The following is a 16,362-nucleotide window of genomic DNA, read 5'->3' as shown; positions in this document are numbered from 1 at the left end:
GATGCAGAAAAACAGATTCAATGTTAATTTCAATGTAAAAAAAGTGATTATCCACACACAGAATTATTTTTATTGGACTAGAAAAACCCTACCATGTCTTCAACTTTGATTTTTGAACATGTGCAGTATCTCAAAGGTCATGTTGGAAGAATATTTTTTTTGTTTGATCACTTGACCATAATACCAACAAGATATATCAATTTTGTGCGCATACATGTCTTTAAGCCATTTGCCTAATGAAGGTCCAGTATGGTCGAAACAATGACGTCGACTTGAAGACCAATAATGTTTACTTTTCTTCTGAGTTAAATCTAGTTGGTATACAAGCCCTTAAAAACAAGGCTTTCATTTGAGACGAGCATGAAGTAACTTTCTCTTCCACAAAAAAACTCTGATCTGATATTTAGTTGTACTTCCATCATGGTCTTATTAGTGAACATGAAAAGACTTAATACCCATGTTAAATGTTTGCTGCTTGTGAACAAATCGTCTAGTGTGCTTTGATAGAAGTACAAGCAATAGCTTCAATATTAATCTCTCTGCAGTAATCAGAGTGGCTGCACACTTCAAATCAAATTTAATGCTTTTTAAGACCTCAGCAGAACATTTAATTAGGGCTGAGCTTCATGTTTGAAATGAATTTGACATTATTAGTGGGGACATTTTACTGGATAATTTTGTATCTCCATATAACAATCATCTGTAAAATCACAAAGTAATCCAATTAATGGCAAATGCAATGAACTGTGCCCCACTATTACACTTTACATTGGATAAAACTGTGTTTCAAAAAAAAGCACTTTAATTTAAAATTTAAATTTAAATTCCAATTTGCTTGGAATTATTCATTTTGACAACACTGTAAAACATTAAGGCTGTTCTGGTCGTTCTCGAACCCACAGAGTCAGCTGTAGTTCATTCATTAAGGCACATACATGTTCCAGTATGTCTACCTTTCATCCACTTAAACAGTCCATTAAAACCTTTGTGAGAGCAGGTGGCGTCTTGTGGAGAACCAATCGAAACAAAGAGCTGGACTGAAGTGAGTCACAACCAAAGACCAAACTATATTTGAACTGGTGAATCCTGGGGGGAGATATTTCTCATGCAACTAGGCATCACCTCAAAATCTAAGACCTACCATAATTAAAAAATGAGATTTTTTAAGACATTTTATGACCTTAAATTCTGAAAATCTTATTTAAAACTAATGATGATAATGATGGTAATGAATGATTTGTGCTAGTGGAGATAAAAAGGTTTAAAATCACTGTCACTGTACAAAGAAAGACAGTTTTAGTCCTCAAGCAATTTGGTTTATTTCACTCACTTTCAACAACATATTGATCAGAAACTCACAACTTCAGGACACCTGAGACTAAGTCACACACTGAGCTGCTTACTGTCCTGAAATGACAGTGAAGCCAGAGCACAGATGACGTCTTAAAGATCAAATAAAGGACTCATTCCTCCCAAGTGTCTCCATAGATGTTCTTCTTCGCTGTAACATAACAGATGGAGATAAAAGGAAATAATGTTAAATCAGCCTTTCACAGATTCATTAAAACTACTGATGTATATTTAAACTTTTCTTTAACCTAAAAAGTGCCTTACACGTCTCTGTAGTGGCAACTTACCCTCTTTTATTGGTCTTTCTGAACCCTTTTCAGGTGAAGGTTTGAGCAGCGTCTCGGCCTTCTGAGTGAGTGTAACCTCGTAGTTCTCTCTGTTTTTAAGCCTCAGGTCTTCATAGAGGATGGGCTTTCTCCTGGGCTCCTCCTCTTCCATATATGACTGGACTGAAGGACAGAGAAAGGTCATCTACACCAAAATACAGCTGACATACTAACAGTTCAACTTCAGGGACACATTTTGGTGACATTCTGAAGACCTTGTAAGCTTTAATCATCTTTGGACGAAAAAAAAAAAAAAAAAAAGACTGAGAGTATATGAAGAACATATTCATCTACATAACTGTTAAGACAGTTGATTTTAGCAAGTACAACGAGTTTGCACACTGAAATCTATAATTTTATACTCTTTTAATCTTATTTTGTCAGAGGGAAGTAGCTTTGACTATAGCTAAACACACACAAAAGACACACAATCAAAAAATAGACTTAAAGCTTTAAATATGAGCAGACTAGGATCCGCTCGTCACAGGATTGATTAGCAAGTTAAGTGTCTTATTGTCAGTGGGCCCAACACACTTTAGGCTTAACGTGATTTCACACTAAAAAAGTCATTATTGTGTTTTTGTGAGCCTACACGATGGTTCTGTGTGTGATACCTTGAGCACTAAAGTCATCTGGTTTTTTCATCTGTGCAGGTGGTTCTGGATTATACCCATATCCATAATCTCTGATCTGTGTGGGCGTCTGGCCGGGACTGTCTGCTGGCTGGAACATGGGGTCAAATGACGGGCTGTTTGGGTCACTCATCTCTGACTGAGGACCTCTGGAACTGGGTAGAACAGAAAAAAATGGTAAAAAGGTGTTTGGTGGATTGAAAAAATAAGACAGTAAATTACAGAAGCAGCTGTAAAACCATATAGTAAGACGGTTTAATGATGGTGAACTCTGGTGTGTGTACTCACTACTGTGGAGGCAGTCCTGTCCTCTGTCTGAGGGCCTCTCCCAGAGGGGAGTTCTCCAACCTCTTGAACTTCTCCTGGCATGTCTTCATGTAGGACATTTTCCCAGCCAGGTAACCACAGAAACCAGCAACTGGAGAGACAAACATGCTTCAAGAAATAATTCTCCATACAAATACTAAGAAAATCTTCACTGTAGAGTCAGATTTAGCTATGAAAGATTAATGTAATACCTCAGTAAGGATAATGTGACCACATTTTACACTTTCATATAATATTTCATTTCAACTGGGGTCAGATGACATAGCTGTGAAAAGTATAGTTACTGATGTGGATATGATGCTGCAGCTAAACACGCATCAGCATTAACTGATAATTTCACACAGCTCGACTGGTAAAATAAGTTCAGAAAAGTTCATCACTTTACTACAAGGTGGCATTTAGGAGGATGTTTAAGCTCACATAGTTAAAACTGCAATCAATCCTACTTTCATGAAGATTATAATGTTATAGTTGAAACCATTTAGAGAAGTGATGATTCAACTTTATGTAGTTTGTGGTTCTTTTAAATTGTTGAGCATTAAACTATGAGGTGTTTCTAATATTTAGTCCCAATGATATCAGGCTACTGAGAGTTTAACATTCAGGAACTTACAGGCCAGTTTAGGTAGAGATCCAAACCTCGGAGATGCTGATAGGGTCCCTACAAGTTTAAACAGAACAGGGTTACGTTACAGATCAAAATCATTTTATGCTCATTTTACAGATGTTTTGCTGATTTCTCTACATTGTGCATAACGTTACCTCTGGCAACCAGGGCTTGAGTGATAGCCATGCTCACCACGGAGAAGGGCACCGCTGTGAGGGAAGCTTGTTGATGTCAGACTCAATACAAACATTTTGTTGTACATAATATGAAAATTAATGTACATATTGTTATGATCAATAAAACGTATTTGGCAAAGAAAGAAAATCTTTCCTTGATTTTAAAGGATAGGTTGACAATTTTTCAAGTCTGTCTTAAAACATCAGTCAGGAAGTTTTCCTCGCTGTAATCGTTCCTCCTGTTCATACTGGCTGTTCAGAGATCCTCTTTAAATGGAAGTGATGAGGGACAAAATCCACAGTGTGTCCACAGTCATTTTATACAAAAATGCATTTAAAAGTTTATCTGAAGCTTACATGATGCTTCAGCAGTCTGAGTTAGTCATGACTGGATATCTGACACATTTACAGGCTTTTTAGCATCAAATTCCCTCTTTGTGTTTCCCTGTTGAGCTGCAGGTGGAAGTATAGTAACAAAAAGAGGGACTTTGGCACTAATAAGACTGAAACTTCATAATTGCTTGTGAATTTTGGCACCCCATCACTTACATTGTAAGTGCATTATGAAGAGATCTTCTAATAGCCAGTATGAACAGGAGGAATGATTATGACAAGAAAAACATGTCAATGTTCATTCGGGCTCCTGACTATTGTTTTAAGACAGACTTAAAAATTGTGAACCTGTCCTTTAACTTAAAAAATGGGTCTGACCTGTATGTGCAAGACAGAAACTTACACCTGTACCAAAAGCTCTCCTGGTTGCACTCTTTAAACACCCTCCTCTCCTCCTCTGTGGGGATGTAGTCCATGCCTACTGGCCCCTGCAGATTAACACACCGACAACACAGCGTTAACTTTAAATCTCTTATTTAATTGGCACTAGACTTGTTGGAAAGCCACACACACACACACACACACACACACACAGCCCCAACCTACGGAACACTGAACAGCAGCCAGTACTGTGTGTGTGTGTGTGAGCCAGCTAGCACGTTATTAGCAGCTTGTTGGATCCTGCGTGTTTCTCGGCGTGTTTACCTGTGCTCCTCTGCGCTGCTGCTCCTCGTTAAAACCGGTAGTAGTGGATGACATGTTGACGGTAACGTCAGTACTCACTGAAGCCTTCAAACCATGTGAAACGACAAAGTGTAAGCCACTCGGCGGACTGACTTCTGTAGTGTTTGGTACAATGTCATTGCTTCTGCCAGCACTGACATAACCCGGAAATAAAAGGTGTCATTTGTCGGTTACTTTTCCTAGGATGGCATTACGACCCGCCTTACTCTGTCTCTGATTGGCTTACCCAGATATTCTTACCCTAACCCTAACCAATCTCACTCCTCATACCTAAATCTAACCAATAAAACCAAAGAAGGCAACGAGTACTAGCCAATCAGAGGCAGAGAAGGGCGGGGTATGACTTCGCCATCCTAGGAAAAAAAAGGCAGTTAACGTTAGTTTAAGCAAGAAAAATGTGATGCAAGAAATGTGTTACTTCTTGAGAGTTAACACCCAGTTCTTTGTTTAATGCATTTTAAAGATTTAAAGATGTACATAACCTTGAAAGGGCACATGCGATTCAAATGTCAACGTCTGCCCTCTAGTGCTACAACCTCTACTCACATCCTCACCTGTGTGCAAGTAATGGCCAGTGTTGGAGGAAGTACTCAGATCCTTTACTTCAGTAAAAGTACCAATACAGCAGTGTAAAAATACTCCATTACAAGTAAAAGTCCTGCATGAAAAATCCCTCTTAAGTAAAAGTACATAAGTATTAGCAGCAAAATGTACTTAAAGTATTAAAGTAAAAGTATTCATTTTGTCCCTCTGACTGATACATTATTATATGACATTAGATTGTTAATAGTGAAGCATCAGTGTTAGAGCAGCATGTTACTGTTGTAGCTGCTGGAGGTGGAGCTAGTTTACACTACTTTATATACAGTTAGCTGGTTTAGTCCAGTGGTTCCCAACCTAGGGGTCGGGCCCCTCCAAAGGGTCAGCAGATAAATCTGAGGGGTCGTGAGATGATTAATGGGAGAGGAAAGAAGAAAAAACAAAGTTCTGATACACAAATCTGTTTTCAGTTTTTGGACTTTTTCTCTAATCTTTGATTTTTGCTGAAATATTGGATCATTTGAACATTTATTGAAATGAAAGCATGTGAGAAGTTTAGAGGGAAAAATCACTATTTGGTGGAGCTGTTAACAACTCATAGACATGTGAAATGTGACCCCGACTACACACTGCTTTTTGTAAGACGTCAAAAGCCAAAAAGGTTGGAAACCACTGGTTTCATCTTTAACAATGTGTTGTATTTTAAAAGCTTGTTATATTATCCATTGTGTCAAATCTTCATCTGAAAAGTAACTAAAGCTGTCAAATAAATGTAGTGGAGTAGAAAGTACAATATTTCCCTCTGAAATGTAGAAAGTAGCATCACATGGAAATACTCAAGTAAAGTACAAGTACCTCAAATTTGTACTTAAGTATAGTACTTGAGTAAATGTACTTAGTTACTTTCCACCACTAGTAATGGCAAATCATACCAGCATAATTACAGAATAACAATCTTTTTAAAGTATTACCTGGCAATACAAAGTTACCTCTTAGTGCTTAACGTTACTTTATTGACTTGTCAGCCCAGATTGTTTAACATCCAGTACTGTGCAAAAGTTTTAGGCACTAGATTGTTATCCATCAGGAAATGTCTGATCGGTCCCAGATTGATTCCCAATCATACAGCCAGAGTCATGAGGAACTATCTTCACCCACAAGAGGAACAAGGAGTCCTGCAACAGATGGTATGACCCCCAGAAAGCCCTGATCTCAACATCATTGTGTCAATCTGAGATTAAATATAGAGACAGAAGACACTGAGACGCATAAATCCACAGAAGAACTGTGGCAACTTCTCCAAGATGCAGGAAAAACTGCCTGCATTCCTGCCAAATGCATTGAAAAACTGTGTTTAAGTGTAACAAGGAGAATTGGTGCAGTTTTAAAGACAAAACGTGGTCACACCAAATATTAATTACATTTAGGATTCTGCATTAAAAAAATGCATTAAAACAAACAAATGAGCAATGCAAAAGCAGACAAAACGACATCAAAACACATATGATAGAAGGATACAACACACATTAAAAGAAATCTAATGAAAGCTGAGAAACTTTATAACAAAGTCATTCATCAGGGACTTACAAAACGTAATATATTCCATAATAATTGTCCCACCATGTGCTGGTTGTATCCATACAGTATCAGCTATAACAATCCATACTTCCACAGAGACAAAAATACAATAAATTAGATTATTTGTATCAGATTATCAAGACGCTGCCAAAATTTGAATAAAATGGTACAATGTTGCAATGGCATTGTATGATACCTAGGTGACGCCATTGCACATCATTTGATACAATGAAGACTTTTATTGCCTCTTATACTGTATGAAGCTGCATAAAGTAAATAAAGGTGTTTTTACTCAAAACTTGGCTTGAGATGAGGATTCAACATGAGTATGTCTGTCTTTTTATCCAGAGTGTGTCCAGAGAGGAAGAGACAGAGGGAAGAGGAAGAGACACTAAATCACAATCAATAGGCTACCATTTATTGATAAACCTAAAATAGAGGTGTATTTTTTCCTCTGTTGTCCCAGTTATCATCCATTCAGTTCTACTGGCAACATGACATAACAGGAGAGGCCAGACTAAAAATATGTTTTGTCTAATCTGTGCATGAGAGAGAGAAAGAAACATGTCTTTCCCAAGGAGAACTGTGTGAGTGTGAGTGAGGCAAGAAAAAGACCTCCTACGCAGGGTTAAGGTTCAGTTTGGTCCTAAGGACATGTTAGAGCGGTAGGACACTTAGGCTGATAATAGCAGCACTTGAGGGACTTGATTGGTCACTTAGAGGGGCTTTTGGGGGGCACAGAGGGGCATCTGGGATGATCAGTAGACACTTAGGTGTCAGTTTAGTCACTGTGGGGGTACTTGAGCGAACCACATGGGCACTTTGGCCACTAAATTTCCAAACAGGTGTTATTTGGATAAACTGACCACATATTGGGAATCTACATGATCACTTTCTCACCTGAAAAAATATTAAAAGTTAATTAAGTGACATATTAACAGATTTTATCCTGGCTCAAAATCTGCACCATGATGGCAGAGATTTGTTTTTGGTTGGTCATGATAAGCATTTCTGTCTTATAGACCAGCAAAGAGTTGGTGCCACTCTGGAACCAGTTTTCCTGGCTGAGAGCCACTTCTTTGGCTGTTGAAATGTGAAGAACTGGTTTGAGATTGGGCACTGGCTCTGAACCGGCCCTCGAACTGCCTTGGTTGGAAAGGGGTCAAGTGCCTCTCTGATGTGCCAACAGGACCAAAAATTGAAAAACTGAAAATTATATGCTGAGCAACATTTACATGAACATTTTCAATATTTCAATGTTAATTAATGTGCACTGCCTCCTATAAATAAACCAACAATCAAACAGGGTAGAAATAAAGCATGGAAGTGTTCTATTAGGACCTGGGTCTTAAGTTTTCATGTGCAAAAAGTGGTTGTAATTCTAATACATTATAAACTGCCTCTTGATTCCTCACACAGTTTAGCACTTTATTTTTTGTTTGCATAATTGTGTTTCAACTGATCTAAAATAAAAAACGTAATATCGAGAGCATTCACTCTTTTTTTCAGCCGAAAGATAAGGCTTCTGTCTCTCGCGTCATCACATTTGATCGTAATAATAGATGAAACTATCAAAACGCCTTTGCACTCTGCTCGTGAAAATGAGCATATCTCAAAAACTAAAAAATGTACATAGCTCAAATAACTTATGGAGAGTTAAGACATAGTTTGTTCATGTTTCCCCATTCAGAATTGTTTTAGATCAATATGTTTTGTGGGACAATAAAGATCTGAACTGAACTGAACTGAACTGAAATGGGGGCACTTCAGAGAGTGAACATGGAGAGATAGAGGCTGTCAAAAAGGACGCTGGCTTCCCCCTCATGTCCTCACCTAACATTGTCCGAGCAATCAACACAACTTCCGTGGAAATTGCATCAGTGCGGCCCAGTCTGACTTGTCTCCTGTGAGTTCTCTCTTAGCCATTGTTTTACAGGACTAAACTTAGGTCATTGGTATTTTTAAGAATTGACCAATGGGCAGCTGTATTAAGAAAATCAATAGATTGCTACAAAAGATTTCTATGTGCCAAAAATAGAGCATACCCACACACACACATACAGAAACTAAACTGTTACAAGTCAATCAGCGCCTGAACCACACCCTTCCCACTCACTCCCCCCTCCACCCTCTCACCCACCTACCCCCACACATACTCCCACGAGGTCTATCTGATAGTGAGATAAATCTTTGCCAACTGGAGCTCTCATCACTCTGAGGACTGTAAGAGTATTGGTTATAGGTTCAGGCAGTAAAGTGCTTTCTCTCCTATTTTACATGGATGCACACTTTGGCTCGTAGCAAATCAAACTAACAAGCTAACAAATTGATCTTCCTATGAATGTTAGATGCAAAACCAGGAAGGTACAGGCTGATAACTCAAGACTTATCAGTTAAAATGTGAACTGGATTGCAACACGACTTTGAGAGTTTACAACAGGTAAGAGTAATCAAGGTTTGAAAGGTGTGTTCCTCTTATCTATGACGTGGAAATGTTCTTAGTGATGTAGAGGTTGTGCATCACTTCCTCCGCTGCCCTGCACGGACCCTTCACTCTTACCTGCGTGGAGGCAGCATTTTAAAACCAGGAGCGCAGGTGAACTCTGCACACAAGAAGCATGGACTCACTACACCTGCCACAGGTAAGGACAAACATGGCTTCTATCAATCTGCATGCTCGCCTGACTTTAGAATGCCAATTTATTTATTTTTATTTTAATTTAACTGAATTGCATTATACCTCAAGTGCACATAAAACTAAAAACAAAACCATAATTAATGCTTTCAAATAGCCAACTGAGCTGAGCACAGTTGAAACACTTTTTAAATATCAGTTTAGCCGGTTGCTTTCCTTCTGTGTCATACTGTTGAATGGAACTTTACTGCAGCCCATGTGACTGTGATCAATACCTTTGCATGTGAGGGAAAGTGTGTGTGTGTGTGTGTGTGTGTGTGTCCACATGTGCAATATTTCTGAACCTGATGGTCTGATAGTGATATTTTAAAACTGGGTTGCTGTAAACTTTAATGATATGATATGATGCAAGTCACCATCATGATGTGTAGTCAGCTTTTTAGGTTGACATTTTGACTTTATTTTTTAATAACGTGTCATTTCAAAATGGGAAAAATGTCATGACCTTTACTTGCAAAACAGTCATTATATAACGGAGAGAAGGTTACCTCCCGGATATGAATTTGGCTGACTGAGTAACACTTCAGATATTACTCTGATTAGAGAGTATAATGGAGTATTAAAGCATCTATGTTGAGGTCGAGGCGTCTGATGCAGTTAACATCCTCTACGTAGCGCTACCAGTGGTCTGCAATGAACAGAAATTACAGACAAAACATAAAGTACAGGATTTAGTAAAATAATGTCATTACTATAATCTACATAGGGATAATATCACATAATACTGAATTAAACATTCTTGTGTGGTTTGAACATTATAAGCTCAGAGTGACTTGATTCAATCCTGCTATAACTGAAACAGCAGCATGAAGAAGCTAGCAAAATTTAAAATGACATTTCCACAATTCAACATAATATCAGATTATTAATCCTCAATTACTGATTACAATTGAAATAAAACAAGAAATATATATGTTTGTATATATAATTCACCAACCGGATAGACATTTACACACAGCAACACATTGTTGAGCAGCCAACATCCAGCAAGCTAACGAAGGAAAAAGAAACAAACAGCATGTGCCACTCGTGTCCTAGCAACTACCTAGCAACAGTGACAGCCTCATTTTCATCCACGACACTTTTGCACAAATTAGAACATAGACATAAGTTTGGATTGTAACTCTTCATATCAAATACTTCCTTCTTTTTCAGCCAGTGGCTCCCCAAAACAAATCCAAAGAAGATCACAATATGAGTCATGGAAATGAAAACCAAGGTACTCTTTATATTGTATGAGATACAACAGAAAGCTAATGACAATAAATATAATATACTATATTAAGGTTTTTTGTCTGTCATAGAGGTCAAAGGGAGCCCTGCACATTCCACGGTGGCTTTGATTGAAAGGGAGGTGAAGGAAGCAGACCCATGGGACCTACCGGAGCTGAAGGACACAGGGGTCCCGTGGTCAGGTGAAGACTTTTAATCAGTCACTAAGCACTGTCCTCTACTGTCCTGTATTTTTAAAGGACGGTTTCACAATTTTTCAAGTCTGTCTTGACACAACAGTCAAGAAGCAGACTGGTAGCCAAATGGTCACCACATAAATGCCACATAAACCCAACGTTCCTGGTTCGATTCCAACCAGGGACCTTTGTCGCATGTCATTCCCATCTTTCTCTGTCCCCTTGTTTCCTGTCTGCTTCTTTGTGCCTTGTTTTTTCTTGCCATAATTATTCCTCCTGTTCATACTGACCATCAGAAGATCCCTTCATAATGCACTTACAATGGAAGTGATGGGGGACAAAATCCACAGCAGCTCAACAGGGAAACACTGTCCGAGGAAACACAAAGAGGGAATTTGATGCTAAAAAGACTGTAAATGTGTCAGATATCCACTTGATATGACTAACTCAGACTGCTGAAGCTGAATATAAGCTACAGATAAATTTTCAAATGCTTTTTTACACAAAATGACTTTTGGCCCCAATCACTTTTATTGAAAATGCATCTGAAGGGGATCTTTTAATAGCCAGTATGAACAGGAAGAATGATTACAGTGGGGAAAACCTCTTTAGTGTTTCTATCCTTTAAGGTTATATACATGTATGTGTGTGTCCTGATTAGATGTACTTCGGCAATAAGTAATATATTTACATGTCGGCTGATTAATTACATAGATATGATAAAGTAGATATGATAAAGTGTCCTACTATAACATGTTGCATAACCACACACATGCTGTCAAACCAGTTTTTCTATAGTTAAACCAGCCGTACATCACCTACATGAAACTAAATTCACAGTATATGCAGTGTAACATGTCTCTTAGAACTCCTTCATAAAGATGGGCAAATTTCCAAAGAATTATTGCCTCATTTAAAGGACAATAAATTAAATCACTGATTGATTGATCTGATTATTTAGACTGCAGAGGTCATAAATAGTAATTGATGCAATCCAGCCTAGCCAGAAAGCTTAGACTGTGTCATCATAGACGGGATATCAAAGTTAAAGTGAGGTGAGTCAGTCACTGTTGAGTGTCGTGAACTCAACAAAAGGTTATAATGATATTGCAACTGACCTTAACAGGAGGTTACTGAACTTTAAATGATATGTTATGCATTTCTGGTTATATAATTGAACAAACAGCAATTTCCATTGGAGTAATCTTTGTTTTTTAAGTTAATTAATGGTAATAAATCAGTTTTTGAGAATTTGGTGTGAGCTCTGTGCTTAGGATAACTATGTTTAAAATTTAAAGTCCACTCAAAATTGTGTTTTTCTTCTTGTTGTTTGAGCTTCACTGTGCAGAATGATGTTTGTGCAAAGTTAGATGCAAGGATGCTGTGTAGTGGAAAGTGGAAAGTTTCTCTTTTTTCTTCTTCTCATATTATTTATTCTAGCTAGTTCTATATAATTGAACCAAATTACGTTTAATCCTGATCATTTTTGGTGTCTGTCTCAGCTCTGGACACCAGAGGGAAAATGCTGAGAGTGTTCGTGTCTGTGGGGAAGGGCATCTTGCTGTTGGGTCTCCTCTACATGTTCATCTGCTCCCTCGACATCCTCAGCTCAGCCTTCCAGCTTGTTGGAGGTAAACGCACCAACACTTGTCTCAGCCCATGGCAGTAACATACAGCTGCTTTCTCCTTTGTTCTTAATTGTTCCTTTGTTCACGTTGCCCAGGTAAAACAGCTGGCGACATCTTTCAGGACAACTCAGTTTTGTCCAACCCTCTGGCTGGTCTGGTCATCGGTGTTCTGGTCACCCTGCTGGTTCAGAGCTCATCCACTTCCTCTTCCATAGTTGTCAGCATGGTGTCTTCTGGATGTGAGTACAAAGATGCACACATAGACACACACATCCATGCACAGAATAAGTAAAGATGAATAATGATGATGATGCTGGAGGTGTTGAGGAGAGGCAGAGAGAGAGAGCTGATGATGAAGGAGAAGTGTGTGTGTGTGTGTGTTTTGGCAGTGCTAACGGTCCAGCTGGCTGTTCCTATCATCATGGGCACCAACATCGGCACTTCTGTTACAAACACGCTTGTTGCCATGACGCAGGCTGGTGACCGTAGCACCTTTCGCAGGTAATCATTTTTTGTGTTTCTCTTTGCTGTTTTCTTCAACAGTATCTACAGAATGACCCTGATGAATTATCTGTTATTCATGTAGCAGTCGAGTACATATATTGACCCGTTACAAAATTTAGACAGAAATTCTTTACTCAAGAAAACTAGAAATTCTCTGATACACCACCGTCACAGTGGTAACAAACTCCAACAAGTGACAGCACATACAGTGAGTCCAGCATTTAAAAAACAAAACTTGATATAATTGCTGTCTGAAAATGTTTAGTATATCCCAAATTTTGATGAACTGACAACAGCATTTTGTACTTTGTGGTAATAGGTTTTTAAAAGTCTATATTAAATTAAGTCCTTCTCTTTTTCTAAAAACTACAAATGATCCATATTCAATCTATAATTTATGATCCTCAAGATTATCTAAACAGTGTGTATGGAGTGTTTTACACTGGACAGCACTGATATGCAGCTCCCATTGGAAAATGAACTTATTTATACCCTTTCACGACGCACCCAGGGCTTTTGCAGGGGCCACAGTGCACGACTTCTTCAACTGGCTCTCTGTGCTGGTGCTGCTGCCCCTAGAGGTCGCGACTGGTTACTTGTACATGATCACCAAGCTCATCATCGACTCCTTCCATATCCAGAGTGGAGAGGCCCCAGACCTGTTAAATGTGATCACTGATCCCCTCACCGAGTCAATTATAGAGGTAAGATGTCACGCTTGTAATACTGTTACTGTCACTTCTGCAAACGTGATCAAATTTTATTGGTGTTACAAAAAGATTTTAACAGAAATTTGGCATCAGTCTTATCCAGAGTGAAGGAAAGGAGTAAAGTTGTTGTAGGGATCGTTATAACCTGCTGGAAAAGATCAGATTAGCCTATAACACCAAAATGATTTAGAATAAGTGTTTCACACAACATAAAGCACATTTTACCCTTGTGTAAGACAGCACAAAATAAACAAAAAACAGGAATCCATCCAACATAATGCCAAAAATAATCTCACAAAATTCAACACAATTGTGTCATCCCATAACCTGATTAAATATAACAGCCAGGGTTTCAGCCTCATGTTGTCCACTTGCATATTTCAGATAGGATTCAGACTCAAACATGTGCAGATGTATTTGAGAAGTTTCCATTTTGAGTAAAGAATGGGAAAAAAGTTAAATCCTACTATTACTGTTTGTTTATGTAGCCTCTGGAAGCTAACCAATCAGAACAGTGTCTCTTTAAGGCTTTAATAACCTTAAAGGGACAGGAGCTAAATAGCCTGTTTCAGACAGAGGCTTAACTGAGGGACTGCATAAAGGACCAGTATAAGATAAATAAGGAGTTTTTTGAACTGTAAATCATACAAAGATATTCTAGTAAAGCCCCAGAAAAAAATACAGACCAGGAAATGTGCATGTTATGACCTCTTTAACTGGTTGCCAGACAGTTATTTATATGAGGCAATACTGAATTCCACAGTAGATAATAATAATAAAGATAAACTGGTAGAAATGTGATTCATGAAGCCATAAAGCAGTATTAGACATATTTTCTGGAGGATGAATGTGGATGTTTGAAACTGTTAGCACTGTGTTGTTTCTATCAGAGAGATAGAGTAAGATTCAAGTCATTATATAACATTGTTAACCTTTGTCATGGTTGTACATTTCTGGATGTTCTGTATTGTTCTCTCCGATCCAGCTGGATGAGTCTGTCATAAGTGGGATCGCCACCGGTGACCCAGAAGCCAGGAATAAGAGTCTCATCAAGAAATGGTGCCAAACCTTCAGCAACACAGTAAGATCAAACATGTCAGCCCTTAAAACAAATACTCAGACACATCAAGAATGATTACAATATTTATTTTTTGAAACTGCCGCTCTTTTTCAGACCTTAATGAATGTTACAGTTCCTGGTCCAGAGAACTGCACGTCTCCGTCTCTCTGCTGGGTCGATGGAAACTACACCTACACACTGAAGAACGTCTCTAACACATACAACGTCAAGAAATGTGAGTTTTCACAGAATTGTTTCTCTATTTTGCCACATTGGATTGCAAACAGGGTTATCTGTATATAAAGAAAATGTGAATAAGATATTGATGTCATTATATACATACTGTAGCTTCATTTCACATGGCATGACAGGAGGGTTTAACCTAACTAAGCTGCTCAACTCTGCTCTCAACTCTCAACATCATTCTTTCCTCGGTGAAGGTTCTTAGTCTCTTTTAGCTCAATGTTTTGGTTTTATAGACATTTATTTACCCTATTTCCAGCAGCAAAAGACAGCAGTTTACAACAAAAAAACACTATACAGTAAGCCACCTGCCAGCACCAAACAGCAGTTAACAAACTAGTCTTGAACATAGTGGAACATCTAGCAACACTTTGATGATAACAACTTCATAAAGTGATAATATATTAGAGTTTGTCTGCCTGCCAGTGGCCAGAAAAATCTTTTAATGCAACTTTAAAGCAAGTCATCACCTGCTTGTATCCATAATTTCATGTATGTTTCTGTGTGTCCTTAGGTATGCACATCTTTGTGGATGTGGATCTGCCCGACCTGGCGGTGGGTCTGATCCTGCTGGCTCTCTCCCTACTGGTGCTTTGCTCCTGCCTGGTCCTCATCGTCAAGCTGCTCAACTCCATGCTGAAGGGACAGGTGGCCTCGGTCATCAAGAAGATCCTAAACACCGGTGAGCGGCCGTACGCAAGCTGTGATTATACAATGAATTGGATGTGATTGCACTGATTAGTAACACATGAATGCATGTTTCTGTGCTTGCCTATATGTGTGTGTGTGTGCAGATTTCCCGTTCCCATTTGGTTGGGTCACAGGTTACATCGCCATTGTAGTCGGAGCCGCAATGACATTCATTGTGCAGAGCAGTTCGGTTTTCACTTCTGCTATCACTCCACTCGTTGGTGAGATCACTCATCCATCCATCTCCTCTATTTTGTTTCATTTTAAACATATATGCACCATGTTGCACTTTAAAGTCACAATAGTTGGCCTGATTCTGCTTGTAATTATTATAGTCATTGTATTTTCTTTTGACACCAAACTTCATAGTGTTAATAATAAATCATGTGAATTATACACATGAAACAGGAATAAAATGGGCCGGGGTAGCTAGAGAGACAGGAAGAGTATAAGTGTGTGAAAATGTATTTTGACCAGTGTCCTCTTTGTTTGAATAGGTATTGGTGTCATCAGCATAGAGAGAGCGTATCCATTGTCTCTGGGTTCAAATATTGGCACAACCACCACAGCCATCCTGGCTGCTATGGCTAGTCCTGGAGACACACTGGCTAACGCTCTACAGGTCAGTAATTCCACACAAACGTGCACTCACGCAGGCCGACCAAACTGCCTTTTAAATAGGTTTTACATGTTTTTGATTCAATGTGCATAAGATCTATTTCCATGTTTTGAACTTCCACTTTTTTATATGTAAGCGAGTTCCAAATTTGTATTTTATGAGGAGAAAAGTAGCAGCCTGCAAACAAAGTT

General features: G+C 38.6%; 2 protein-coding genes across 2 annotated transcripts in view; one reads left to right on the top strand and one right to left on the bottom strand.

The window, feature by feature from the left end:
- Window positions 1–1,294: 1,294 nt before the first annotated feature.
- LOC121888783 (OCIA domain-containing protein 1) lies at window positions 1,295–4,652 on the bottom strand. The gene is made up of 8 exons (XM_042400271.1): window positions 4,457–4,652; window positions 4,155–4,239; window positions 3,398–3,451; window positions 3,249–3,296; window positions 2,597–2,726; window positions 2,291–2,463; window positions 1,638–1,799; window positions 1,295–1,501 (listed from the first exon to the last, which is right to left on the bottom strand). Exons 1-8 carry the CDS (start codon window positions 4,508–4,510, stop codon window positions 1,464–1,466), a joined length of 744 nt encoding a protein of 247 aa, XP_042256205.1. The 5' UTR covers window positions 4,511–4,652; the 3' UTR covers window positions 1,295–1,463.
- A 4,532-nt stretch (window positions 4,653–9,184) lies between these two features.
- The window catches only part of slc34a2a (solute carrier family 34 member 2a), an 8,879-nt gene continuing 1,701 nt past the window's right edge, over window positions 9,185–16,362 (top strand). Inside the window, exons 1-12 of the mRNA XM_042387871.1 lie at window positions 9,185–9,255; window positions 10,464–10,527; window positions 10,613–10,723; window positions 12,220–12,348; window positions 12,441–12,584; window positions 12,735–12,846; window positions 13,361–13,553; window positions 14,545–14,640; window positions 14,734–14,854; window positions 15,377–15,544; window positions 15,657–15,773; window positions 16,050–16,174. Of these exons, the coding sequence (XP_042243805.1) occupies window positions 9,232–9,255; window positions 10,464–10,527; window positions 10,613–10,723; window positions 12,220–12,348; window positions 12,441–12,584; window positions 12,735–12,846; window positions 13,361–13,553; window positions 14,545–14,640; window positions 14,734–14,854; window positions 15,377–15,544; window positions 15,657–15,773; window positions 16,050–16,174 (1,404 nt within the window). The 5' untranslated portion in view covers window positions 9,185–9,231. The remainder of the gene's footprint in view (window positions 9,256–10,463; window positions 10,528–10,612; window positions 10,724–12,219; window positions 12,349–12,440; window positions 12,585–12,734; window positions 12,847–13,360; window positions 13,554–14,544; window positions 14,641–14,733; window positions 14,855–15,376; window positions 15,545–15,656; window positions 15,774–16,049; window positions 16,175–16,362) is intronic.

The sequence above is a fragment of the Thunnus maccoyii genome, chromosome 2 (assembly GCF_910596095.1).
Source record: "Thunnus maccoyii chromosome 2, fThuMac1.1, whole genome shotgun sequence".
NCBI classification, from domain to species: Eukaryota; Metazoa; Chordata; class Actinopteri; order Scombriformes; family Scombridae; genus Thunnus; species Thunnus maccoyii.
This window is presented reverse-complemented; position numbering and strand designations above follow the sequence as displayed.

Excerpts from the sequence above, each read along its gene's own strand:
- LOC121888783 (XM_042400271.1), bottom strand. The coding sequence starts at position 4,510 with ATGTCATCCACTACTACCGGTTTTAACGAGGAGCAGCAGCGCAGAGGA. Across the intron at positions 4,240-4,456 it reads AGCAGCGCAGAGGAGCACAG|GGGCCAGTAGGCATGGACTA; the intron begins GTAAACACGCCG and ends GTTAATCTGCAG. Across the intron at positions 2,464-2,596 it reads ACAGGACTGCCTCCACAGTA|TTCCAGAGGTCCTCAGTCAG; the intron begins GTGAGTACACAC and ends TGTTCTACCCAG.